Source organism: Cimex lectularius, unplaced genomic scaffold (genome assembly GCF_000648675.2).
Source record: "Cimex lectularius strain Harlan isolate CLEC.00 unplaced genomic scaffold, Clec_2.1 scaffold99, whole genome shotgun sequence".
Lineage (NCBI taxonomy): Eukaryota > Metazoa > Arthropoda > Insecta > Hemiptera > Cimicidae > Cimex > Cimex lectularius.
In genome coordinates this window covers 458,674-485,954 of record NW_019392713.1, presented here as the reverse complement: position 1 = coordinate 485,954, position 27,281 = coordinate 458,674, and the positions used below count along the sequence as shown (strand labels likewise).

General features: G+C 36.0%; 1 protein-coding gene across 4 annotated transcripts; it reads right to left on the bottom strand.

Annotated features, from left to right (window-relative positions):
* Window positions 1-1,105: 1,105 nt before the first annotated feature.
* Window positions 1,106-27,199, bottom strand: LOC106673085. Of its 4 annotated transcripts, XM_014405038.2 has the most exons (6): window positions 27,020-27,199; window positions 21,774-21,920; window positions 19,553-19,597; window positions 16,122-16,232; window positions 7,509-7,658; window positions 1,106-1,797 (listed from the first exon to the last, which is right to left on the bottom strand). In XM_014405038.2, the coding sequence occupies exons 1-6, from the start codon at window positions 27,156-27,158 to the stop codon at window positions 1,715-1,717; spliced, it is 675 nt and encodes a 224-aa protein (XP_014260524.1). In that variant the 5' UTR covers window positions 27,159-27,199; the 3' UTR covers window positions 1,106-1,714. The 4 variants fall into 4 exon arrangements, with proteins under 4 accessions (XP_014260524.1, XP_014260525.1, XP_014260527.1 ...); XM_014405039.2 differs by lacking the exon at window positions 19,553-19,597; XM_014405041.2 differs by lacking the exon at window positions 16,122-16,232 and having other exon boundaries at window positions 27,020-27,198.
* Between the last annotated feature and the right edge of the window lie 82 nt (window positions 27,200-27,281).

Here is a 27,281-nt window from a genome sequence, read left to right as displayed (position 1 = left end):
GAACATCAAGTATACTTTCTACCAGTCTGGAAATGACTCTTTGCTGGAGGTTATCCCATTCTTCACGACGAGTCCTTTCAAAATCGTGGACTGTATCATGAAGTGATGGACATGCTCTTATTCGTTTTTTGTGGTCATCCCATAAATGTTCGATGGAGTTCAAGTCTGGAGAACGGGCTGGTCAGGTTAACACCCTGAAGTTATGCTGTTGAAGGTACGTTTGTGGACATGTGGACGGGCATTATCGTGCATTTGTCTAGAATTGTTGATGATTTCAACTAGGATAGGCAACGTATGATGTTCCAAAATTTCATCCTCATAGCCAGTGACCGTCAAAGATCCTCCACGAACAACAGCCAACTCTGTGCGACTCTCCATTCAAATGCCTGCCCACACCAACACTGAGCTACGTTGAAAAGGTTGGCACTGGGGAAAATTGCAGCAATTTCGTACCTTCCATTTCGCCTTCTTCGCACTCTTTCACGCTCATCTGGAGATCATAGAGTAAATCTACACCTATCTGTAAAAGGTACAGCAGACCAATTGACCAAAGATCAATAGCTGTTCTCGAACTTATGCGAGCCGTGAAACACTGTGTTTTGGTCAATTATGGTCCTCTTACGGGCGAAAAGCCGTCAGTCCACAATGATTTAATCTTCTTCGAGCAGTGGGCTCAGAAATTTGTTCACCTCGAACTTCCTGGAGCTGTTGATTCGCTTGAACAACAAGTAAGGTGCCAGTTTCACAAAAGTCTTAAAGTAAAAAAACGGTCATCCTGTGGTTCTGTTACCCTAGGGCGTACAGAACCGAACTTCGACGGTAGGACCCAGTTTCTTAGTAAACATTAAAAAATCCTTTATCCTTGTTTTCAATTAAGGATTTAGAGAAGTTTATCTCTAATTGATATTCCCAATTAAAAACATAGCATAAACAAATATTTATTGGTAAAAACAATGAGACAACTTCAGGGCTGAATTTTCTTTTATCGAGAAAATGAAGAAAAGTCTTGGGTGTAATGTTTTGCCTGTCAGTGCATGTATACCTACATACGTAATAGGATATGCTTGTAAGGTGGTCGAGAAGTGAGTTGTAACAAAAACGGCAGTCAGGTATAATACGTTTAATTATGTTAATGATCAAGAAACAGGCTGATACGGTACAAATATACAAGTTCTTTTATTTTTGAAATTTTATTTTAAAATAGAAATAGAAATCTAGATTAAGAAAACTAACATCCACTATTGATAAATTGTATCAATCTTAAATAGCTATATGCAGTAGCATCGACATGAATAACTTAATACTGAAAATGTGGACCATCTAGAAATGTCAAATATATAAATGTAAAAGACGTCCGGATCATCCCAATTTCCGTTCGTTCCATCGTAAAGAATCATTTGAGTGCTCGGCTACATTTGTTTTAAAATATATCTGCAATGAACGAGTCAAAAGACGTTATTTACACGATCTCAATGCACTGAATCTACAAACAGCATGCTAAAGAATCGAATCCATAGGAACTGTACATTATCTTTTGATACGTATTCTCCATATTATAGTTGTTTCCTCTCGGACCGGACTGAAATATTTGTTCCTTTTAGCATTTTATTATACAAACACGTGTAGAAAGGTGTGAATTAATGCTTCCTATGAATGTACGTTATATGTATTATGATTAAATTATGGTTCGATGTTTTGCCTGAGCGAGGTCACATCAGTACTGACGGCCTCCTAAAAGAATCGAAAGTAACCCAAAAGCAAGCGCGACACTCCACGTTTGTGTATGCAGTTCACTCCCTGAAACAAAAAACAAAACAAAAACACTATAATTATTTTAAAAATAATATAAGCTAGTTTTAAGCTACTGGAGCATTTGGAATTGGTTCATATGCGAATCACTCATAGAAACAAGTTTCAATTTTCTATTTTTAAGTAAATACACATTTTAAAAAAGTTCTGAACAATAATAACAATTGAATCTATACAAAGATGTCATTTTATTAATTGTAATTGTTTCAAGAAATTGTTTATACATACAACCCCGGGGTACCGGTTTATTGAAAAAACATTATAAATATGTCGGTTCGAATGCAGGGTCACTGGATATGAACCCCGGACCTTTAGCTTACAGTGATGAGCGCCGTGTCAACGCCTAAACCGTTGAGGCCACCGACGCTTCTTTAATTGTATTACTTATAACTTTATTTATAATGTATTGTATTTTTATTTTACGTTTTGATTTAAAAAAAAATCTTATCAAAAACATATAAATAACATAAGATGACTATACATGACTCCAGCTCCCCCTTCCCTTTTGAAGGCTGGCCCAAAAAGGCCTTTTTTAAAATTACATTTATTTGATACTTACAACTATATATTGTATTGATTAAATCTGTTCATACATCCATTATATTTCGTGGTCCGATTGACCAAATAACTTTTTTCAGTTAATTAAGGCATTGGTTGAAATGAAAAAGGTTGAAAAATGGCAAAAAGGAGGGAAAATTCGAAAGGTAGGTTTAGATGGGGAATTCCGAGTGGATCGAAGTCACGATAGCTCGAGTGGTTAGTGCAGCAGCGTATTGAGCCGAAGATCGTGGGTCGAATCCCCAATTAACTTTTTCATTTCAACCAATGCCTTGCATAAAGATTAATTAATTGAAAGATGTTCATATATGTTGAATTGGCCATGTTGAGTCTATTGTAGGATAAATTGCCCAGTGGCAACATTCTTTTACGCTTAAATATTTTCAATCTTCACTCAATGAGAAGGTCTCGCGTCCACTTTTGCTTCAATCGTCTTGGAGAATTTTCAGGTGGGTTGGAAGTGATAAATGTCGTACTAATAGATTATTGTGTGTGTACAGTGATTGAAGAAATTTTTACACCGGTTTTCGGTGAGTTCATGTACAAATGGGAAGTGCAGGTCGTTATGAATAGTGTAATTTGAAACATAAAAAGGAGCATTTATTATTATTTACGTTAGTATCCCTGTATAGAATTTTGAAACTGTAACTTTGTATATATTTAAATAAACACTTTATTATTATTTACGGAGAAATTTAGACTGAAATGATTGGAGACGTTGGGATTGGGAATCCTTGGTTGATGTCTTATCATTGTCTTATGAAGCAAAAGTTTGTTTTCAATGTCTAATTTTGATCGTGAGTCAAATAGTCTTTTTAATAAATTATAACGTCGGTTTGTTTGTTGTTTTTTCAGTCTTGTGTCCATTCCAAGTCAGTCGTTTATCCATGAAAAGTTCAGGATAATGCATAAGGTCAGTGGTAGGCAATGGTGTTCCATTTATCCACTGCAGGACAGATATTTTTATATAAGGTAAGCATTTCGTTTTGTTTATCTTCATTCTCAACTTTGTGAACTATATTATTAATTCGTTCAGTTGTTGTTGAGTGTTAATTGAGGAATCCGAATTACGTGAAAGAATCGCTGTATATCGACGAATGTATGTATGTGTTGAAATGTTAACATGTGTAGGAATATCTGCAATGCATATTGAAAATATAAATGGGTCAATTATGCTTCCTTAAGGAACCCTCGCCCGGTGTCGTAACTACTAACACTGAAAAGACGGTCCATCAGATAAAATCTCAGTGAGATAGAACGCATGAGCGGGAATGCCAAAAAGACAAAAATAAAATTTATTAGGTTTTTCTGATATACGACCGCACAGCAGAAACTATCCATCCTATTTGTATTCCTATTTTAGTTGTGTAATAAGCCGTGACCGGCAATGCTTTTAAGTGTAATTAAATTTTTATGGATGGTTAGAAATATCGATTTAAAAGGCATTAAGTTATTTTCATTTTAAGTCGTATAATAGAAAAGACCCAGCTTTATTACTATATATGCTTTCTACGTTTACAATAAGAAAAAAAAACACTGCAAAAATTAAATATGTACCAATAAAAAACTGACAAGACTACAAGTTAAAATGTTAAAGGTTAAAAAACAAATTTCACAATCTATATAATAATACATGCAAGCACTTTTATCTTATTTTATCAAACCAGAAAAAAAAACAATTATTATAATTTCTGTGAATGTAAGGAGATAAAAGTTTGTTAAGATCCTGTTTTATTTCGTTTTTGAGTGAAATCTTATAACTGTTATTTAAGACACTACAAAGTTCTGACATAACTACGTAGTACTTAACAAACGGTGTCGGCTTGTATGGATCGCTCCGTCGATCGTCCAGTCACGCGATCTGAAGCAGAGTTGCAAATGTACATTTTACCCTTAGCGAATATTCCTAACCGGGTTAAAAGCACTATCATTTCAATACTCAGTCGTCCTCACGTTCTTAACAGAAACTACCCCTTCCCAAATAAGGCATACGACCCGATGCACAATGCGGGCCCAACCACCCAAATAACGCCGGTGGAAGACTGAGGAAAAGTGGGATAATCATCATACGAAATCAGTGCTCTGGTATCCGAAGTTAACTTTTACGGCCGAAATTGTATTTATAAGTGAATAGACGCAGAAACAGTATATGAATAGGTATTGAACTTTCACCCCGGTGGGTTTTCACTCCCCGATGTGCTGACCCTTGGGTCTATACACCCTTTAAGCGGCTGGGTGGCTAGTAACCCCTTACGCCCCGCTACGCTAAAAAGAGAGAGAGAGAGAGAGAGAGAATGAGTGAGAGAGGGGGGAGAGAGCGAGAGAGCGTGAGTGAGTGAGAGAGTGAGAGAGAGAGAGAGAGAGATAAAGAGAGAGATAGACAGACAGACAGAAAGAGGGAGGGAGAGAGAGAGAGAGAGAGAGAAAGAGCGCGCGCGAGAGAGAGAAAGAGAGTGAGAGAGAGACAGAATCAGACAGACAGAAAGAGGGAGGGAGAGAGAATAGAATCTACTTTTTATCTAAAGTCTTGGTTGAGATAAAAAAGTTAGTGTCACGTGCGGGATTCGAACCCATGACCTTCGGCTCAATACGCCGCTGCTCTAACCACTTGAGCTATCGTGACGCCATTTCTTCGTGGGTTCGAATCCCGCTCGTGACCCTAGCTTTTTCATCTCAACCAAGACTTTAGATAAAAAGTATAATTAATTTAAATAATTAAAAGCACAATTATGACCGCTAATCATATATGGATTTATTGAAAATATTTACAAAAGTTCAAAAGTTTATGCATTTTATTGCATTTTATGCATAATTATAGTTTATATTATAATCTCCTGCTTTAGAATTTACTTTTTAATGAGTGTTTCAACAAACAAAAGTTAATTTAAGGGTAAAAATCGTATGAAAAACCCTAAGACGTAGACAAGGTTTAAACTAAACAGTTCTTCACTCTCCTATGCCTGTACACTGTAAAGTCCAAGTTACAGTGCACGATTAATCAAACCGATACTGTTCACAGTACGTTCAAACATATTCTTTGTGTTACGTTTTATGTGTGTACAACGTAATCCATGTCTGTGTTAATGTGCAAATCTAGAATGAGGGTTAGGGGGGGGTGATGTCATCAGCCGTAAAAAATTATTTTGTGTGATTTGCGTCCGGACGATATTCTGTCGTGATTCAAACCCTACGAGGGGCAAGCATTCAAGAGCAGTGGTCTAATCATTACTTTATAGAAGAAAAGTTTGTTTACTTGGGACAGTTCAGAGTCTCTGCATAGTAAGGGAACAAGTCGAATTGCCTTTATTCACTTAAATAAGTGGCGAAAGTTTGCTTACAGCCAAACAAGTATCACCCCAAAGTAGTCTTAACTGTATCAGACCAAGCAATTATCTGACCCCCGAAGACATGGTGATACAACAAAGCCCTGCGCTTTGTAAAGAAGATAACTTCCGTTTTTTGTGGGATTTATTTTAATTCTCCATTTGTTAAAGAACTTGCCAATACATGACATGGCCTTTTGGTGCCGAGGAGATCGTCGCTTCCCAACCAACGGGGTTAGGCTCCGACGGGGCTGTCGACAACTAGGTCATTTAAGCGCCAAACGCATGCAAAATATAATCTAGCCCAAAACTAACAGTCGCACAATTAAAGACATTCACGCCTATGTCCATTGCACTCATTCTAGTTAGTCGGTGGTGTACTCTGGATATTCCTCCATCGACCTACACACAATTATAATAAACAAATATAAATTAGGGTCGGTGGAGTTCTGTCATAAATATTCCTACATCGACCTTAAAAACACACACACACACATTGGTGTGGCTAAGGCTGTTACCCGAAGTAATGATCTACCTTTCTCAGGGTTCCTCTAGCTACAGTGAAAAAGAAGATAGTGCAGCCTGGAGGTGTGGGAGGACTTACGGAGTAACTCCAGCCGGTCCAACAAACAAAGGAATTTTTTTCCAACTCTCTCCTCTCGCCTTCGGATGCTTCACCTAAAATTTGGTTATAGGCTGACGCAAATTCTGACGGGGCAAGGCAGAATGGCAGTGCAGAATATTTGCATCGTTTCTTTGCATCGTTGCTTTTGCATGGTGACTTAAGGTTTACGATGGCCTCTGGCCAATTGCGCATTCCTGAAACCGGAGATTTTGCCATATTTTGTGGGCATAGTGAATGTCATTTTTATTTTTCTGAAAAAAAAAATTTTTTTCATTCAAGTGTTTAAAATCTTATTTTGTGTTGTGAAATTGTTTTTGGTTACTTTTGGTTTATTACTCATCTTCACAATGTTTTTTTGTTGAAAATATTTCATCATATATGTAATATTATTAATGGAACATGTATATAAATAAACTCCCTGGTGTTAGGGTGTACTTTCATTAGGAAAAACACACACACTGCTGGAGGGTGACACTATAATTCAACACCTGCTCCTCAACTATAATAAATAGGTATTATTGCCAATAAGAATAATAATAATTCAGTATTCGTTCCCCAGGGAACCGACATGCAGACAACCAACAAAACTTATGGCTGATGGATACAATTCAGTGTTATTTACTTGCGTTTTCGTTCCCTCAAATAGAACATCCCGTGGTTACTAACACAATTACTAATTTTTTTTTACTTTTTTTGTAAATTTAATTTTTTTAAAATTTTTAAGTAAACATTTTGGTTTAATTTTAATTTGCTATTAGTGAATATTGCATGCTATTCCAATTAATTAATCTCTATGTAAGGTATTGGTCGAAATGAAAAAGTCAGTGTCATGAGCGGGATTCGAACTCACGACCTTCCAAGTTCATCAAAAAGGAGGGAAAATTCGAAAGACTAGGTTGAGATGGGAAGTTAGTGCCCGAGGGGATTGAAGTCAGGATAGCTCAAGTGGCTAGAGCAGCGGCGTATTGAGCCGAAAGTCATGAGTTCGAATCCCGCTGGTGACACTAACTTTTTCATTTCGACCAATACCTTAATTAATTTAAAGAAGTTATTTGGTCAATCGTACCACAAAATCTAATGAATTGAATTTTATGTTGGACATATAGCTATAGTAGGCTACTGTATTATCTGTTATTCGGCAGAATTTTGGAGTAGGGGAAGGATAAAAGATAACTTTGGAAAATCGTACTCACCGTTGCACTGGTTGTTTTGTTCTATTCGGCCCTCTCTGCAGAGGCAGACCTTTGTCGTTCTCTGCGATGCGGACGTCGTCGCGTTGGGGTTGATCTTGCATTCACCTCCCTCCAGGCATTCGCCGTCGTTCTTGCACGTTTCTCTCAGACCTGTTTCATCGGGAGTAAATTATTAGGCAATCTGAGGGAAGCCGACTGAAAAAAAAAAAAAATATGCCGGCATGGCACTGACCCGTGCCATCTACAATACTTCCGCGGATGTCTCATCTTATGCTGTCTGCTAGTAAACGGTTCCGAACGTTGAAAATAATTTTCTTTATCGAGAAAATTGAAATAAATATCAGTGGGAGATTAAATTTTTACATTATTGTGATGAGATTTTCGATATACATTTTTCCATTGAGGGTAAACTTTCAATTCCACTCCTTGTCTTATAGCAATCAAATCACAATTACAATATGTATTAAATTATTTGAATACCCAATCCAATCACGATTTTATTGGGTAATTGAGTATGTTTCTATTTGACAGGTAAAACGACCAGAAGACAAATTTTCTCATTTAGATAATTTTCCGGCTAATTTTTTAAAACCCTCAGTCAGATATGTTCATTTCTCAAGTGTCTTTTAAAATTGTATAGCTCGCTGCTTTTTGAAAACTGTTTAAATTTACATTTACTCCAATTTCAAATAAAAAATCATTACATATACTGGCATTCAAAGAAAATATTGATAATTCAATGTCCTACGCAGACTTTAATAGTAAATTGTTCAAAACTATATCGGGTTTGTAAAGACTATTTGTTTGGGACGTGACGAAACCGAAGTTTTTAAAAATTACATTTTCGATAATACACTGGTGTACAAATTTCACGCACCACCCAATTGATTTGGTTTAAAATTAAATCCATTATCTTTCTACATTAGTTTCAGGTAATTACAAGCTATCGTAGTCAAAACAAACAGCAAATAATGCTTTGTTTACTTCCTTTAGTTTCTTTTATACTGATTAATCCCATATGCACAAAAATTCGCATTATACCCTTCCATTCTGCTACGCCTAAAGATCGCTTTCGCTTAATCTTTTTCTTCGTAGATTCCATTTGATATTCTTTTTATTCTTAAACTTTTTCAATACGTCCAGTCAAGTATTTGGTGAGTATGACAGTGTCAGGGATATAACGTTATTAGAGGAAGGATAGAGACAGCGCGAAGTTGCCAGGAGTCTGAGTGGAAATCACTCTAAAATAGAAAGGGTTCTTCGACGTTTCAGAGCACAAGGGCTTCACACTAGAGAGCCAGGTCAGGGCCGGCCTAGGTCTACAGACGAGAAAGACGATAGATTCATCCAACATCAGGCTCTACGAAACAGCAGCATCACGGGAAATGATATAAGAAATCTGATAAGACAAGCCTGAAATGTATCGATTTCCTCCCAGACTATAGGAAGAAGGCTCAATAAATAACCTCAAGGCTCGGCAGCAGGGCGGACCTCTTCTTATAACAGCTCAGATAATGGCCAGGCATTGGAAGTTTGAGGACGAGTACTCACTCCTTACGGATGAGATGAAAGTTCCTCAAATCTTCATATGGAGACGCTCAGGAGGAATGTACGCCCCATGCTGTATGGTTCTTCAGGTGGCATTCCACGGTGGGTCGTTGATGTTCTAGGGTGGCATTTCCTTGGACGCCCGCACCAATTGGTTGTTGTGCAAGATGATCTCTAACTTCACAGAGGTACTTACAACATAGAATCGAAGAACAAATAGTCCCATTTGCCCCCACATTAGTGAGAGATTCTTGCTAATGCAGGATAATTGCCAGGCTACACAGAGCAAGTATTGTGGGTGACTACCTGAATGAGGTCGGAATTGAATGCTCGAAGTTCAGATTTGAACCCAATTGAACACATTTGGGGCCAACTTAAGCAACGAGTAACATTAAATCTCTCATATCCAGGTCCTAACGCCTTAGAAAAGTTGGAAACGGCTGTTCTTGATGAATGGGAAAGAATTCCTCAGAATTTTATCAGAAATCTTTTCCAAGGAATGCAAAGGCGTTTAACCGATGTGATTCGTGTCAGAGGTGGTAATACTCAATATTAAAGAAAACAGAAAAAAATTATTTATTTATTTTTTTACTGTTTATTTATTTTTTATATGTTTATTATTTTTTTATGAATTAGATAATCAATTTTTCCTTTCTAAATGTCTTGTTTTTATAGCCAAACCTATTTTTGATTTGCAGAATATGAACAAAACTTAAATCAATAATATTTAAGGGTGTTGCGTTTATTTTGTCCATCAGTGTGTGTAATTGATGATGTAGTTCAAAAATGGTGGATAATACACTGGACAGTAATTTTCAATTTGGCGTCAGTTCGTCGGCCCATCATACAATTAAAAAATATTACAAAAATCTATGAAAATATGTGAGTTTTGTATTTGTCGATATGTGTAAAAAAAGTTCACGTAAGCAATGCAAGAAACGTCGAACGCAGTGTAGACACATTTAAAATGAATGGAGTGATGGGGACAAGGTAAAGGACGTAGGATGGTTTCTTTTGTGAATTATTTCCTTGTTTTGATATGCAAAATAACAGAAACGAGGTGTTGCATTCCTAGCAAAGTGGCTGTTACGTCGGTTCGGAAAGGAACACAGCGCGCCGTACCCGAGAGGTCCGGCTCTTCTGAAGTCGACGAGAATCACGGTTGCAAACATCGATTGGACATCCCTGGTAAAATAGTCTTAGTATCTTTTAACATAATCGATCTCGTTCTTTCTGAAAATTAAACGCCTAAAATTTTGGAGGGCGCTTCATAATTTTGACACACACACTCAGAATGAAACACACTCAAATACAAAAAGGGTCACTTGTATTTATCTTTTTATTGTACATAATAACTAGGTATAAAGATTAATAAGTGACTTAAAAGGTAAACACAACATTAATAACTTGTTGTTTACCTTTATAGGGTGTTACTATTAAACTCGTTAGATTAAAAATAAAGAAAATCAGTTCAATTTCATCTTTTTTGACGCTATCTATTGTCGAGGGAGTGAATTACGTTTTTAAATTCTTTTCTTTGAAGAACAATAAATTTAAGCAAAAAATAATTGTTTTCTTAAAAGCATGAGAAAGACTTAAACAATTTGGTTTATGTCGAGAAGATCTCGACCCGGCAGATGCTTTGGCTAACGACGGACGTAGCGTCCGTTTCCTAGCCGAAATCCTCCGTGTCCCGCATTGTACCATCCACCATGGACTTCAGAAGTTAGGGCCACCGGAAGTCTCGATCGAAGAAAATGTATACTCTACTTAGGTAACGGCTATAGACGATCGTTTTGTTGCTCTGACGTGTGAGGTGAGCTTTATTAAATCAGTCAACAGAAAGGTTTCGTGCGAATAGCCTAGTCTGTACTCTTCAAGAAGCATCGAGTAGAAAGGCGACTATTCGTAAATGAGCATCTCATTTGGACACTTCTGAGAATGACGGGCTGTTCTCGTTACATATGAGTGCCGGTTTGATTTGTGGCAATCAGATGAACGGTACCTTGTGTGGAGAAGACTTGAAGAACGCTTTGCTTCGTGTGCGTGGCTTAGCATTTTCAAAGGCTGACAGTTATTGTGGCATGTTGTGGAATCGACGACTATGTCCATACAGAACTGATATCGTAGAGAATGGATCATTCACTACAGTAAGGTACATGGAGGAAGTTTTTCTGCAAGCTGTGGTCCCATTCCCTCCATTTCTCTGGGACAATTTCGTATTAATGCACGACTGCATGTAGCTTGATTTATCACCCATTATTTATAGGATGGATGTAGGTAGGTAGTGCCACAAAGAATTGGCCTGCACTTGTTCTTCTGACATGAAGCCTACAGAACATTTATTGGACATGATAAAGAGACGGATTAGAAATCGTTCGCCGCCTCCAGTAAGCGTTGGACAGCTTCAAACGTTGAAGAATGGGATTCTGTTTCACAAGACCAAATCCTTGACGGACACCTTGTTATAAATTGTTAGTTAAATTTTAGGAGCACAACCATGTAATAAATTGTTTGTTAAAATTAAATATTTTATCAATTAATTAAGGTTTTTAATTGAGATAAAAAGTCAATGGCACGAGCGGGATTCGAACCCACGATCTTCGGATAGATACGCCGCTGCTCTACCACTTGAGCTATCGTGACCTCGATCTTTATCTCAATTAAAAACCTTAATTAATTGATGTATATTAATTGGTCAAGCGGACCACGAAATTAGTGAATTTAATGAATTAAAATGAAGTATACTTCACTAAAGCTCTCCGTGGCCATTTCATTTGAATAGATTACACGACATTTGAAAAATATTCAAAAAATATACAAAGAAAAATTCAAAAGAGGGGAAGTTGTATCCGAGTGGATCGAGGTCACGATAGCTCAAGTGGTAGAGCAGCGGCGTATCTAGCCGAAGATCGTGGGTTCGAATCCCGCTCGTTCCATTGACTTTTTTATCTCAATTAAAAACCTTAATTAATATATATTAATTGGTCAAGCGGACCACGAAATTAGGGAATTAAATGTTTTAAATAAAGTTATTCCGGTGTTTTGATAAATTTTCTTTCAAACCGTCATAATTAAATCATTTTTATTAAAACTCATGAATTTCTAATATCGTTTAATTTGGTTTACATTAAAATAATCAAGTTGTAATTAATATAACGACAAAAATACATACATATAGTTTCAAATAAACGACAAAATACGAGTGTTCGATTTTTGTCTTTGTGAGTGATTTTATTTGCCGAAGTCGTATATAATTTTCACTTAACATTTTATTGACGAAAATTATTATCCGAAAAACGTGAAATGTACGGAATTAAAAATAGTTTGAGCATAGAACTACACCACGGGTGAGGCGGTCGAGGGGTCAAACCACTTGCGGTACTTTTTTCATACTATTCTCAATTAAAAAGCAATGGACTGAGCCGGGATTCGAACCCAAGAACTTCTTGCTGGCAAATACGTGTCGGACGCCCTAACCCCTCGGCCACTGAGGTCCCCAGCAACTAATGAACCGACCAATACTAAATAACCAATACTAAACGTTTCAAATAAATATTACGGGAGGGACTATAATTAATGAAGTTATGTTACAAGGTATCTAATATCAATGACCCTGCTTTTCGTTTTGATTCTTGTACCGTCTTAGATTTAATATTTTCGAAAAATTTTAATATACAATAACCTGTTTAATATTTTAAAAATGTGTAGCCCTAAATGAACACAAAATTTTATCTATAATATAGGTATATGTGATTGTTTTGAGAGATCCCTTAACAATTGGCTGGAATTGTATAGTATTTCCATTTTATTATAATTTTTTGTTTGTTTGTTGCAAAAAGAGGATTTATAAGTCAACTGGGTAAAATAGGCCATCGGAACAGGAAACTGAAATTAGTGACACCTTTTCCTTCGGACGATAAGCACGCAAACATGGGCAGGCGAGGGTCGTTCATTCTGGTACAACAGCTACTCCACAAAATTAAAACGCTATATCTGAGAAGGCGTAATTTTTAAAAAATTTAAGTTTTTCACGTTAACATTTTTACTTTGTAAACATTTTTATTCTAAACGAGATTCTAAATTTTGATCGTATTTGACCTATTTTGAACTGGCACCCAATTTAGTCGTTGCTTTCAAATCAAAATGTGAAGCTTGTTTCGAAACAAAGAGTATTTTTTGACAATTTATATGTGTGGGATTATTTGCGAAGAACCGGAAGTAATTCCAACTTGTTGTGTGTAATAAATGTCTCTGATCGTTGAAATCTCCCTAAAGCCGGATATAAGTTGTGACATTTTTTTTTTAACTTCTGTCGATAAGTTCAAAAAGCGACGATTTTACAAACAGTTCAGCATTTATTTGAATTGCTCTGAATTACGAAAAATTAACTACGAGGATTTTTTCCTTCCGTGGAAACGCACGGTCCCACGAAACATGTGATAAATCTAAGGTTATAAGCATTCTGTAAAAGGATCGATGCAGGTAATACTCAGGTTAGTTAATAGCAATAGCTAAGCTTCTTTCTAGTAGGTTTATGCTACCGAGCAGAGTCGGCCGATAAGGAATGCCATACAGGAGCTGTAAATTACCAGCGGTAGCCTTCATTATGCAGAGCGATGGCTATCGGCTTTTCTACTCTGTCTCGTAAATTTGATTTTTGCCCTTTTCTTTTCTCCCCTTCTCTAAAGGTCAAAGGTGAGAGTGGACGTAAAACTATCCTGCGCTGACCCGTCTTATTATTTTTTTGGCGGCTAATTAGAACAGCCAGTTCTTGTGAAATATCATTTAGAATGAATTTGTAACTGTAATTTTTTCCTAGCTATTAATAATTAAAATAAATTCTATTCTCCAATGATTTGAAATGTTCGGCTCAGATAACGAAAATATATTAAAAAAATAGAGCACGGAAACGAAAATATGTAAAATGTAAAATTATTATTAGTTTAGCAGTTATTGAGAGTCACTTACGTGTGGATAAAGTTTCTTAAACAAAAAAAAGGGAATTGTACAAAATAATTCTTTTAAACGTAATAATACTTCTGATATTAATGTTTAGCAATAAAAATAATAATAAATTGCTGAAGTCTTGAGGAATGGTCAGGAATGAAATAAAACCGTCTATCATAAAAGAAAAATTCCCAGATTTACCGCGTTCCCCACCCAGTCATCATAAGACAATAAGGGCAGAAAACAAATTCATGTTTCACAACAATTTCGCACCACGTTATGTGATTAAGAAATATTTGGTTCAAAATGTACATTATTTACATCTGTATCGTATTTTTTTCCAATCAATGTATGTTTTGAAATTCACCTAGGACCTGAAGACGACCCGAATAAAGGTCGAAACGTCGTCAAAAAATGAAAAAAGGTGTTTTCAAAAAGACATCATTCCTGACCGCTCCTCACGACTTCAACAAATAATTGAACAACCGGTCTCTAAAAAACGCATAAAATAGTAATCCTTGATAGTATGTAACTCAACTTTAGAAAAATGCTGAGTAAAGCGGAGAACACACTTACCCGATGCAATGCTATGCGACGCTACCCGACGCCTTGTCACGTTTGGTTGGATGTGCACATCTATGCGACGTCAAGCGCACGCCACATACAGTCACACAGCGTGAATCACAAATCAGTATCACAATCGCAACGCCTCTTTTGTTCTTAACGCACTATTTTGAGCGAAACCATGAAATAAATTGTTAGTTAAATTTTATGAGCAAAACCGTGTAATAATTTGTTCGTTAAATTCGTTATATCAAAAAAAGGTATTCCAGTGTTTTGATCAATTATCTAACAAACCATTAAAAAAAAATTTTTAAAATAAAAACTAATGAATTTTTGATCTCGGTGAATTTGGTTTGTATTAAAATAAGTAGGTTGTAACAAATATAACGCCAATAACATGTAGTTTGAATAAAAATATGACTGTCCGGTTCTTTTGTCTTCGACTCTACTCGATGCTACCCGTCGAAAATCTGGACATTGGGGAACTTGGTTGTATCGCGTAGCGTAGAGTAGGGTAGCGTTGCATGGCATCGGGCAGATGTGCAAGGGGGTAATGCAATCTTATTGAAAATTGGACTTTGGATTTGCGTCGGGTAGCATCGGGTAGCGTCGCATGGCGTTGCATCGGGTAAGTGTGTTCCCCGCTTAAGATGTGCTCCTTCCCAAGCACAAAGAAAAACGGATAGGGGAGAGGACTAAAAACTATCCTGCCAGGAAATTTTTATTAATAAAATTTAAAAAAAACTTTTTACATTCAATATATTAAAATACCCAACCTTTTGTTGATCATCCCAATCACCAAATATATAGAAAAATAATATATTATGAGCGTACTGGTTCGTTTTGAAAATATCGTATTCTAAATTCTCTGACAGATCCGACTTACGTATCGCATACACTTGGCTGGTACAGCCTTTGTCCCTACATCACCTACCACGACCTCACTGGGGGCTGGGGCCCAACCAAGTACGTGTCGCACCTGATGGACAAGTTTTAGGCTAACTGAGTAAGGTTCGGAGCTTGAAACTAGTTTTTCATAATGATTTTCCAATACTCGAATACCCGTGAGTTGGGACACGTCAGAGTTGGGATTTTATCAGAAGTATATGATAAATAATTCAATTGTAAGAAGTTTATCCAATTTTAAAATGCGTAAGCCTTACACGAATATAGTCAGTATAGAATAGAATATTTGGAAATTCTTTCATATCGAATAATCGTCTCTAGAGATATAAAATGCGCATAAGCATTAAAGTTAAAACGTTACTTTAGAAAATCTGAAAAAATGAAAATAATTGAAAATACATGCAGATGAGGTGGAATGTGATGAAATGACGTTGAGAGAATTCGGTAATTTGAAATCGGAGAATGTGAAATTTCATGAAAAATGTTACCGTTGTCACAATAGTTCGATTTGTGTGCGTAGATGCGATTTAATAGTACTAGCATGACAATCGAATAAGGATAAAGAGATTTTTGTCTCTCATGCCGTCTACGTCGGATTGATGAGATGGTCGTGCGTTGATGGGATCGGTGTGGTTTTGAGTGTACCTAGCCTGATGTGAGGAACGAAGAGCGGTTTCCTCGTCGTCGTCATGTTAACCCGGTTTGTCTGGATCGGGAAGAATGGGGGTGTTGGGGCGGGTCGGAACAGGACAGCATCTGGAACCGACACCTTCCGCTCAGCAACAATTCCCATTGAGTTGTAACTTGTAACACTGTGTAAATTGGCACAACGCATGCAGAACAAACGCTTTCATGACCATGGTTTATATTAAAGATGCGTTCAGTGTTTATTACATTCTTTCAACAAGCATTCTTCGAATAGGCCTTTCATTGAACACCACCTAAACATTAAAGGGATTAGCATATAGAACGAAATGAAAAAGGTCGAGAGTCCGAGAACGAACTTTTCACCGCGTTTCTTTGCTTTTTATTTTTCTACAAGACAGAAGCGAAAAACGTTTTTACGGCGAATAAAGTGTACGACTGGTGGCGAGTAACGCCACCCAAGGATTCTATCTCCTATTCTTCTCATGAAAAGAAAACAGAATTTCACGGAGGAGGAAAGAGCGATCAGAGCTTTTTAACGGAAAGCATAACAAAAAGATTTACTATTGCGAGACCCTGACCCGTGTTCAAAACTGATTCGATTATCGCTTCGAGACGTTTGCCCAGACCCAAATATACAGGGTGACCAGAGAAAGTGCGAAAATTTGTTTTTTGTGTGATAGTACACCCTGTTTGCAACAACTTCCAACGTATAGTCCCTTTACCTTCAGGCTCTGACGAGTTACGATTTTTTGTTAGTTTTACGTTAGTTACCTTACTTGAGAAAAACGAAAATATCTATCAACAAGGCGTCCGCAGTTTTGGATTCAAAACCACTAGATTTACTACTGAATTGTACTCTTTAAGGAATCCCCAAACTTAAAAATTCATCACAGTAAGGTCATAGGTACGAGTTGGTCACAGGACTCCTCTTCAACCAATCTACGTGGGATATTGTTGGTTCAACCAGGCATGCACCTGTTGGGTGTAGGTGTACAGTTCAGTAGTGATCAGTGCTGAAGATTTAAGGATTAAAATCCTCCTAAAGCATCTGATAAACTTAGAACCAATTTATCCACAAGAGTAACTTGTAAGGTTGCAAAGTTGATTAATGCATAAATTTGGCTTGTTTGTACACAAACAACCCTGGTGGGGACTTTCTTCCCGGAGGAGTGATAAGAAAAGAGGGTAGAAAGGCATTAAGTGGCTGGAGTCGCCGGAGTCAACAACGGTGAGCCTATTCCTTTATATTGGTGTATTCCTTTCTGGTGTGTGCCCGTTCCTCGTTCAAATAAGTGCAATTTGCAATAGCCATTTCTATTGAATTGATTTATCTAAGTTGAAATTTTGTTGTTCTTCTGTAAAGAGGAATTTTTTATTTTTTGAGAAAAGACTTTTTGTATTGTTTCTTAAGTGGCATTTTATAACCCACGACCCTCGGCTAAATACGCTCTAACCACTTGAGCTATCGTGACTTCGATCCACTCGGACACCAACTTCCCATCTCAACCCCACCTTTCGAATTTTCCCAACTTTTTGCCATTTTTCAAATGCCGTATTATGTATAAAAATTGTATCTCAACCAATATCTTACATAAAGATTAATTAATTGAAAAACGTGTGGTGGTTAGTGACCGTTAATCTTAGAGTTTTTGGTCGAGGACCGACGGGTTCTTTGGGAACAAACTGAGGTAGGTGCCATGAGAAAAGGACGGATGTGGGTCAGACATCGTGGTCATCATTTTGAAAACAATTTTTAATGACTAATGCATGTAACTCCTTCAATAATTAGTTGTGAATATAATTATAAAAGCCTGTGATGTTTAGTGACTGTTAGTTAATAAATATTTAGACATAAACCTACATCACACCAGACCGCATCTCACGATCTCTAAATAATATTTATAAAAATTGAAAAAAAAAAGTTCTATTTATCATCCTCGCCTGATTCGTGATCGTTGATCTCATGTACGTTTTTGAACAATTGATACGCGGTAAGTCTATTACGGTCAGGAGGGGTTATGGATAGTCTTATGCCATTTGAAAGCTTAGTAAATAATGAAATTTTCGTGAAGTTTGACAATGTCTATGATTAAACATAAGAGCATTCCTATTTATACATTATTTCATAAAAAAACCAAACTTTTTGGTGTATTTCAATTTAATCATTTATTAAGGTTCTTAATTTAAAATTATTTCAGAAGAAAATAGTATTAAGGAAATGTAATGCTGAATCTAAAACTGTGGAGGCCTGATGATAGATATTTGTGTTTTTCTCAAGTAAGGTAACATTTCTTTGGAAAAACTAACAAAACTCGTAACTCGACAGGTACTGATGACAGGTGTAGGGACGTGGTTGGAAATTGTTGCAACTAGGGTGTACTATCACCCAAATTTTTTTCGCACTTTCCCATGGAAACCCTGTACAAAAGGCGTTCATTTTGCTTACGATTTCCTCTTGTACGCATTAATTTTTCTCCGGCTGTCTTTTGTAAGGGGTTTTTCCTTGTTTACGCAAATAAAAACTATGTTTTGAATCCGAAGCAAACGGCCTTCGGCGAGTGTATACACGGTTCGTTCGTGATCCCGATTGTTTACGGCCATATTTCATTCCTCGTTCTTTCGCGTGCGTTCCCCACGAGGCAAAACAGAGTTCCGGCCTTGTCTTTCATTCTTCGGAGTCGCGATGATACGTGTTTTCGTAATGTCTCCCCCGTCTCGCTTTTTCTAGCGTGGCATCGAAATCGATTTCTACCACTCGTCCGGTCGAGGGAAGCACTGTTTTCTCGAGAAACAAATTTATTCTGAATTGAATCGAAATGAAATTCATATACCAACGTAAAACGTCCTAGATACTTCGAATCAAGGAGATGAACAAATTGGAACAACGTCAAAATAAAATTATTTGCACATAATTTCGAATTACTTATGCTATTTTTATTTTATTCAGATGTTAAAATGTGAACCCTCGCTGTTCAGAGAATGTATTTTGTATACAACGACAATCGGTTCAAGTCCCCTAGGCTCTTTTCCTGAAAAAACTAATTATCCGATGCGAATTATATTCGTCGCTTTGTTTAAACAACGATTGTAAAATAATCAAATTGTACAATTGCAAAAATGCATAATTAAAACAACATTAACAACGTACATTCAAGCATGGGTATTAAAAATGCAACAGTAGAAGTTCGCAGTGCTTTGAAAACACGAGCCACGAGCAATAATAAATAAAAAACTGTAAAAATGAAGTGCACGACGACAGTCAACATGCAGGCAGGCAGATTGTTTCCTACTTGGAACAAAAAAAAAATAAATAAATAAACGTTTGTGTACCGCAGTTGAATAAATAATTGAGAAACACTTAGCTTAAACCAGATTCTCAACAAATTCAACGAGACAAGACAAAGAACATTCAATATTTTACAACCAACCTTTTTCCTTCCGCCCAAGGCCCGATGGAACGTACCCTCGCCTCACTGGCGTAAAAAAATAGAAAAGTTAGCTTTTCTCCTTCTGTTCGTCAATCAGGAATCAGTGTGCGAGGTTGAGAGAAGAAAAACTAATTGAAAGAGAGGCATGGAAAAAAAGAAAGAAAAGAAAGAGAAATAGGAAGAAAGTGGAGAAAAAGACAAAGTTGATAAGGTAGAAAGAAGAAAGTGCGTTTTTTATAGTGTATTATACAAGGGAACACTGCCCGTTTCCCAGTGAAAACGGGAAATGTCCCCGGCAAACATAAATATGTTTGCAATGTACGCACTGCCCCGCCAAACGTGTATATACATGGCACTTCATGCTCAACAACATTGAAAAATCTTTGAAAAGTTGTTTGAAAAAAATGTACGTATACACAACGGGCACATGATCCGATTATGATTGATTTAGGGATTAGGCTTGCGAGGTTTTGATAAAAATACAAATGCCGCTACAAGAATGAAAGATAATCATTTATTGAGGTGCTGTATATAGAGAAAAGCATTGTAAAAAATTTTTGCCATTTTTTTTTCTCTCCGTCAAAACTTACTAAAGAAAAAGTTAAAGCAAAAAATCCAACAAACATCGAGTTATTTGAAGTTTATTCTAAATTGTTTTGTACCTGTTGTCAAATTTTAAATGCATTTAAACCATTTTTAAGACAATATATGCAAACTGTTGCTCTGAGACGCCTTACTAAAGATAAATCTTAAACAATTATTTTTTTCTTAAAAAGCTTTAATATTATTGTTGTAATTGTGCAGGGTTATAAACAAAACTAAGAAATTTATTTTATTATACTATCGGTTTCACATTGCAATTAACATTTGTCGAAAAAACAAATCCGGTTAGTATATACATTGTTCGTTTTGCATGTCTAGATAAATAGCAATGTAAGGTAAACCAGAAAACTGAAGTTTAAAAAAAATTTTAAATTAAAATCTGAGAATTAGATTTGGAGTTAATTAATGGCAGAACCTATTAGGGACAGTGTCCAAAACAACTACATCAAAATTTTAATGTAAAAACAAATCATAAGTCATGCATTTAGTAGTTATAATTTACCGTGTTAATTATCCTTTTTATCTAAACTCTTGATAGAGATGAAAAGCTAGTGTCACGAGCGGGATTCGAACCCGTGAAGTCTCGATAGCACAACTGGTTAGAGCAGCTGCTTACTGAGCCGAAGGTCGTAGGCTCGAATCCCGCTCGTGACACTAGCTTTTTCATCTCAACCAAGACTTTAGATAAAAAGTAGATTCTACTCTCTCTCACACGCTCTCTCTCTCTCTCTCTCTCTCTCTCTCTCTCTCTTTCTGCCTCTTCCCTTTATTCTGTTTTTTCTTCATTCTTTCTCCCTCTCTTATTTCCCCTTCTCTCTGTTCCCACTTTTCTCTTTATTTCTCTTACTCTCTCCCTCATTCTCATTATCTTTGCATGCTCTTTCACCCTCTCCTTATCGTGGCCACTTCCATTCTCTCTCTCTCTCTCTCTCTCTCTCTCTCTCTCTCTCTCTTTTTGCTACTTGCTTTTATTCTTTCACTCACTTCATTAAAATTGAAAAACATGGATTTTTTTTAAAAGGCCCTATTTTCGATACTTGTAAAAAGAACAAAGGACAGGAATGAGAATCACTGGAAATTGGTATTTTTGGGTACAGGAAAATTACAAAACAGTGGAAATCTAAATAAAAGACGGTCATTGTAAATGAAACAAAATAGTTGTTTTTGTTAATTAAACTTTTCAGNTTCTCTCTCTCTCTCTCTCCCTCTCTCACTCTCTCTCTCCCTCTCTCACTCTCTCTCTCTCACTCTCTCTTCTAATAAACTTATAATTAATTAAAACAGAATCATAAGTCTAAATCTTGTCTGGCAATGGATAATCCTCGTTTATTATTGTAAGTAAGACCAAACAGTCAAAAACATAAAAATTCATATTATTTCATCCAACGTTGGATTTTGTGTGCCGTTCATCTTACGCATGGAGAGATGGAAGAAGTCGTCTCAGAGCAAGTTAAAAAGATAAAATAAAATAAAAAAAATTTTTTAAACCTTCAACCCGGAATCCGATCTTCAAAACGATGTAAAGACTTGAGGATTCACACCCCGTCAACATTTTGAAAATCGGATTTTGAGAGTTTCCGCGTTATCGTGTACAAACTCGTTTCGAGTGTGGACTTACCTCTCGGCCGGTTGACGCACTGGCCGTTTTTGATCGGTGAACCGTCGTTGCAAATGCATCGCTTTCTCAGATCCCTGTCGTCGGTTTTGCAGCTCGAGTAAATGATATGGGCGCAGTCCTGATTCGATTTGCACTCCTTGCCTTTACCTAGGGTCACACACAGACACACGCCGGCTCAAGTCCACACACGGTCGAGGTCATGGGCGAAACCGTGGCCGAGTCCCGTATGCGTCCGTTGTCGAATGGGGCCGGGACGTTCGGCAACGATTTCGACGTTTCTCTCTACCGTGCACCGACGATGAAATTGGAACAGAACGTCTTGGAAAATTTACTTCAGAAAACACAATTCAAAAATAAAACAACTTTCTCATATTCTTTTAAATTCACAATGACTAATACTGGATCGCTCTGAAGTGGATCCCCGAAGCGAATAATTAAATTCGTTTATTTAACCTAATATCACTAACTTGTGCTTGACAGCAATACAAATTATACAATATATTTCAACGAAATAAAACAAAAATATAAATCTATAATCAAAACTAGTTCTCCTCTAAAATTTTTCGATGTAATTGGACTTTCACCAAGAAGAGTCGTCACTCCCGGATATGCCAACCCTAGGTTTTATACCTCAGGGAGTTCACCTACTCCTATGTAGTCGGGTCGCTAGTATCTCCATTAAGCCAAATGCTAGGAGTTGTTCGCTTTCCAACCAACGGGTTAGGCTCCAAAACTTCAGCTTCCAAAGCATGGAAACTATAATCTACCCTAAAATTAACTAAATTCCACAATTCAGTCGCACAAATAAAAACATTCGTACAAATAAATACATTCATATCCTCATTCTGACTAAACTGATATTCCTCCGTCGACCTAGACACATTATTAATAGTCTAAGCAAAATTATGGTCGACTTTTATAAATATTCCGCCATCGATCTGATGGAGGGGCAACGATAATGCGATATTTCACCAGCACCCCTCACCACTCACACTAATAAATATACGCACTCAAACAAAACACATAAAAAAATATCTCCAAAAAGCGGAACATGAAACTCAGATACTCGCTACCGCAACCATTCTTAAATCCGGCGGCATTCCTGAACGCTCTCTATAAGGAGCCAAGGGATGATAAGATTGTGTGATATATATGATCTTTTGGGACACATCGAGTAACCTTTCTTTTCTTAAAGGAGCAGATGCCCGTATGTTTTAGATTCTATTTAGATTCTATTCTAAAATAATAAATTACAAGACAGGGACAATATTTTTTGAAATTGAGTTTTTGAATTTCCGAAGTCTGGTACAATTATAATTAATTCTTAGTTTGTGATTATACCAAAATCTAATGGCAACATTTAATGAAAAACTATAATAAATCGAATAAAGAATAAAGAAAGGAATGTATAATATTGTACTTGTATTTCCTAATAAAAACTTTTATTATTATTATTACTTTTACATATTATTATTATGATTATTATTCTAATAGCCTTAAATTCTGAGTATCAAATTTGGAGCTAAATCTTCGATTTTTTTAAAATGATTTTTAAGCAATAATTCCATAAACCAGTTTATTGTGCGAGTGCAAAATAAACTGGTTTCAGTTGATTTACACACAAAAATTGAAAATTCGAAATTTACGAAAAAGGTTGCGGATTCTACTAATAATTTATGCAATATGGAATTTAAAAGTTAAATTTTAATATAATACCACACCGAAATATTTTATTTTTAAATACCAATAAGTCATATGAGCAATCAATAGATCTAAGCAATTTTAAATTCTTCAAGATTAAGTTTCCTTATAAAAAAGAAAGGAACTACAAACGTTTTGTTATTGTTAATTAAAAGATAATTATTCGAAAGCCAAGAATGTACAGGCTCTCGGGTTTTATTTATACCAGCAGAGCACATTTTTGAAATCATCGTCAGAAAAAAATCAGGATAGTAAAATCAGAATAACTAATAGTTTACCAGATAAATCCAGTTTTAACAAATTATTTACATTAATAAAAACAAACCATAAAGAAAAAAGGTAGTTGCCAGGCAAACAACCCCTACTTGGCACATAAACACATTTTAATAATTATAAAAGGTTAAAAAATATATTTTAGAAAAGATAATCTAGTTAATTTCACATGTGACTTAAAAGCATTTAATAAGATTATAGGAGAAAAATGGGTTTCATTGAGATGGGAAATCGGTCTTGCACTTGTGCCTGAGAAAAAGCCAAATAAAATACGGAATCCAGGGGCTCAACAGAAACTTTAAAATTAGGATAAACGTTTTGTATAAAAAAATTGTTTATATAAATTATAGGATATAAATGTAGATCAATGATGATCTAAAAATGTAAATCTGGCACTCCGTCCATGTAGAAGTTTTCTGTTAATTCAGTTCAGGATTGGGTGTGAATATAGTTGAGATTCTTAATGTGACATTCGACTTTTTTTATTCTAAGTTTTGAGCAATTTCTTTCTAATTCTACTTGCAAAATAGTCGATTCGGCGGCGGCGCAACAGAACGGACAGCGACCTAACACGAGACCGTCCATGATTCATTCTGTAATTACGATTTCTCCTTCTGTCGTAAATAATTCACAGTGTCTTTGGATTCAAGCTGAGGAAAAAAGACGATCTGTTCCAATGCGCTTTAAGACAAGATTTGCGTTATGTACAAGGCAATACAATACTAACTGCGGCGTCTACAGGTTCAAGAGAATTACAATATAAAAATCTTTACACAATAGCTAAAAGAAACACATCTGAAAAGCCATTTTAAATGCTACTGAAAATACTACAAAAGTTAACAAAATAAAAAGGGTTAATTTAAGAGAGTCTTTCGGAAATCACATTAATTTAAAATACATTAAATTACATACAATAATTTTTAAAATAGGTTGATGTAGCGACGGAAATTATCGAGATTAAATAAAGGTAATATGAAAGTTTCGATATTTTAATCAAAATACAGCATGTTATTTTTCATACGGACCAGCCACTTTTATTTATACAAAGCAAGGTTTAAAAAAGTTAAATTTTATCCTCCCTTTATTTTTATTTTTTGTAAGGTATCTATTTTTTAATTTAGCCGCAGATATACTAGATGCATCATTCTGCATTTTTTAATAAATTACAGCCCTACATTTTTTGCTGCGTATTCTTAAAATTTTTTATGAAAAACGATTTTTTTCATTCAAATAGGTAAAAGATTTTCCGGGATGTAATTTCTTTAAATAATAGTACAGAGAATCGATCTTTTGACTTTTACTCTCCTTTCTTGTCAGTCAAGTTGACAGCGGAGTCGAAAAACGAAATTAAGAAAAATTTAACATAAATAACACTAACATTACAAGTAAAAAATCAGAAAAGTAAAAGACGTTAAATTACAACTAAACGACAACCAACTAAAAGTGTTAAACAAGAATAATGTTGTAAAGTATCGATTAACTTGAAGTTATCATAGGTGAGGGATCAGGGTAGTGGTCCAAATATAGCACAGTGTTGAAATATGCCATGCTTTCGGCAATGAAACAAGACTAGAGAATGATCTAGAGTTTTATTGCAGTGAACAAGTGGAGAAATATTGTACTTTAAACAAAAACTATAAAACCTTGGTTTTTATATTTATTCTTTGACCACCGAGTTTTGCCCCTGAGAATGGCTGTATTGTAAACATAACCAGAAAGAAGTGAATTATAAAAAATGATAAATTCCTGTTCACCAACGCCTCTTCTTTTAACCGAAAGATATATGTAGCTTTTTTAACATCGCCACAGCTGTTCCAATTATGTTTTAATTTCCTAAACAATTTTATTCTAAGTTTAGTTTTTCAACTCCGCTATTAGCATGACTGCCAAAAAAAGAGCACAAAAGTAATAAAAGATCCAAAGATCTCCTGAACTATTATTTTTATAAAAATTTATGTCGGGAAAATTGATTTTAATAGAAAAAATCGTTTTTCATAAAAAATGACATATTTTAAGAATATACAGCAAATAATATAAGGTTGTATTTGAAAAACAAGTTGAATGAGACATCTTAACTGCTGTAGAAAAAAGGAAAAAAGAAAAAATTAATTAACGTGAATCCAAATCAACCCTCTACAGTTTATGCAATATTTACAAGGCATTTTCAGTCACTAATAATACGTAAGAGGAATTGTACGCGATGTCGGACCAATCTCATTCTTGCTTTACGAAGAATTTAAAAATCGTCAAAAATTTAATTTAAAATTGGTTGTTGGTCGAGTCGGTTGGCCCTTGAGAAATCTTTTATTGTTACAATTGGTAAAAATACATTTTACGAGCTAGGACGATAACAATTAAAAATTTATAACCATATGATTTATTAATTTTAACATTGCGAAAAATCTTCTTTTTTTTAACTAACTGTACTGTGTAAAATAGCCGGTTACAATATTGTTTGTAAAAATACGAAAAATGTTATATATTATTGAAATGTAAAAAATATTAAGACTTGTTGTTTAGAAGAGTTTGTTAGACCGCTCAATCTTTCAATTTTAATGTAATGAAAAACTATTTTATTGAAACAATCTGTGCATTATTTATTATTTTTTCACCGTTGCAGGTGAGAATTTGTTCTGTTCGAAACCAATACGGAAATGTAGTCACCTAAGCCTAGGCTAAACCCGCACGACTCGCCGGTCTTTCTGGACTTTCGGCCGAGCGCCGTACTTTCGGTTTGTGTCCTAATTAATTAATTAACACAACACCCAATTTTGTATATGTAATTGCATCATATTGACGTTTATTGTAATTATTGTTATTAATTTATCCAAAATATTGCGGCTTCGGTTGAACCTCCGACCGAACTTAATTCAGGTTGAGGAACTTTTTTTGTATTTCACCAGCAATTACGAATTCATGGTTTCGCAAGAAAAAAACTCTGGGCCTAACATAAATTGGAAACTATTATTTCTAATAAATTAATTAATTTCATTAATAATGTTAAAAAAGCGTTTCCTAATTCGGACTTTAAAATTGGTAACAGGGACGATTACACAATGACAATTTATATGCAGTATTTTCAAGATTTGCTCTTCTAAATATAATGTTTGACAGTTTATCTATTTGATTTGTGTAAATTAGTTTTATAAGGCGGCATTTTTCTTTCAAAAAGTCGAGAAATTTCATTTTTGAGATTGGCCGACGGAGTGTTCGAGGAGTGCCAGATCAGCTTCTCTCGGCTCGGAATGCCAAAAAAATGGGTTCTTTTTTACCTACGAGCGGCGGTGGAGGCGATGATGGGTTGCTCGGCGACTTTCCGAAAGCGGTCAACCTCTTCGACCTGGAGAGCTGCTGGGCGGCGACCGTCGCCAGGAGGAGGGCCAGGAACAGTGCCAGGAGGAGGGTCTTCATCCTGCTCGGATCCGGTGTCTAATGAACCCGATGACGGAGGTCGTGATACCGCCTCCGCCGGCCCCGGCTCATGCGCCCTCACCCGGGCCACAATCACAGCCTCCCTTCGCGATGGCCAACCTA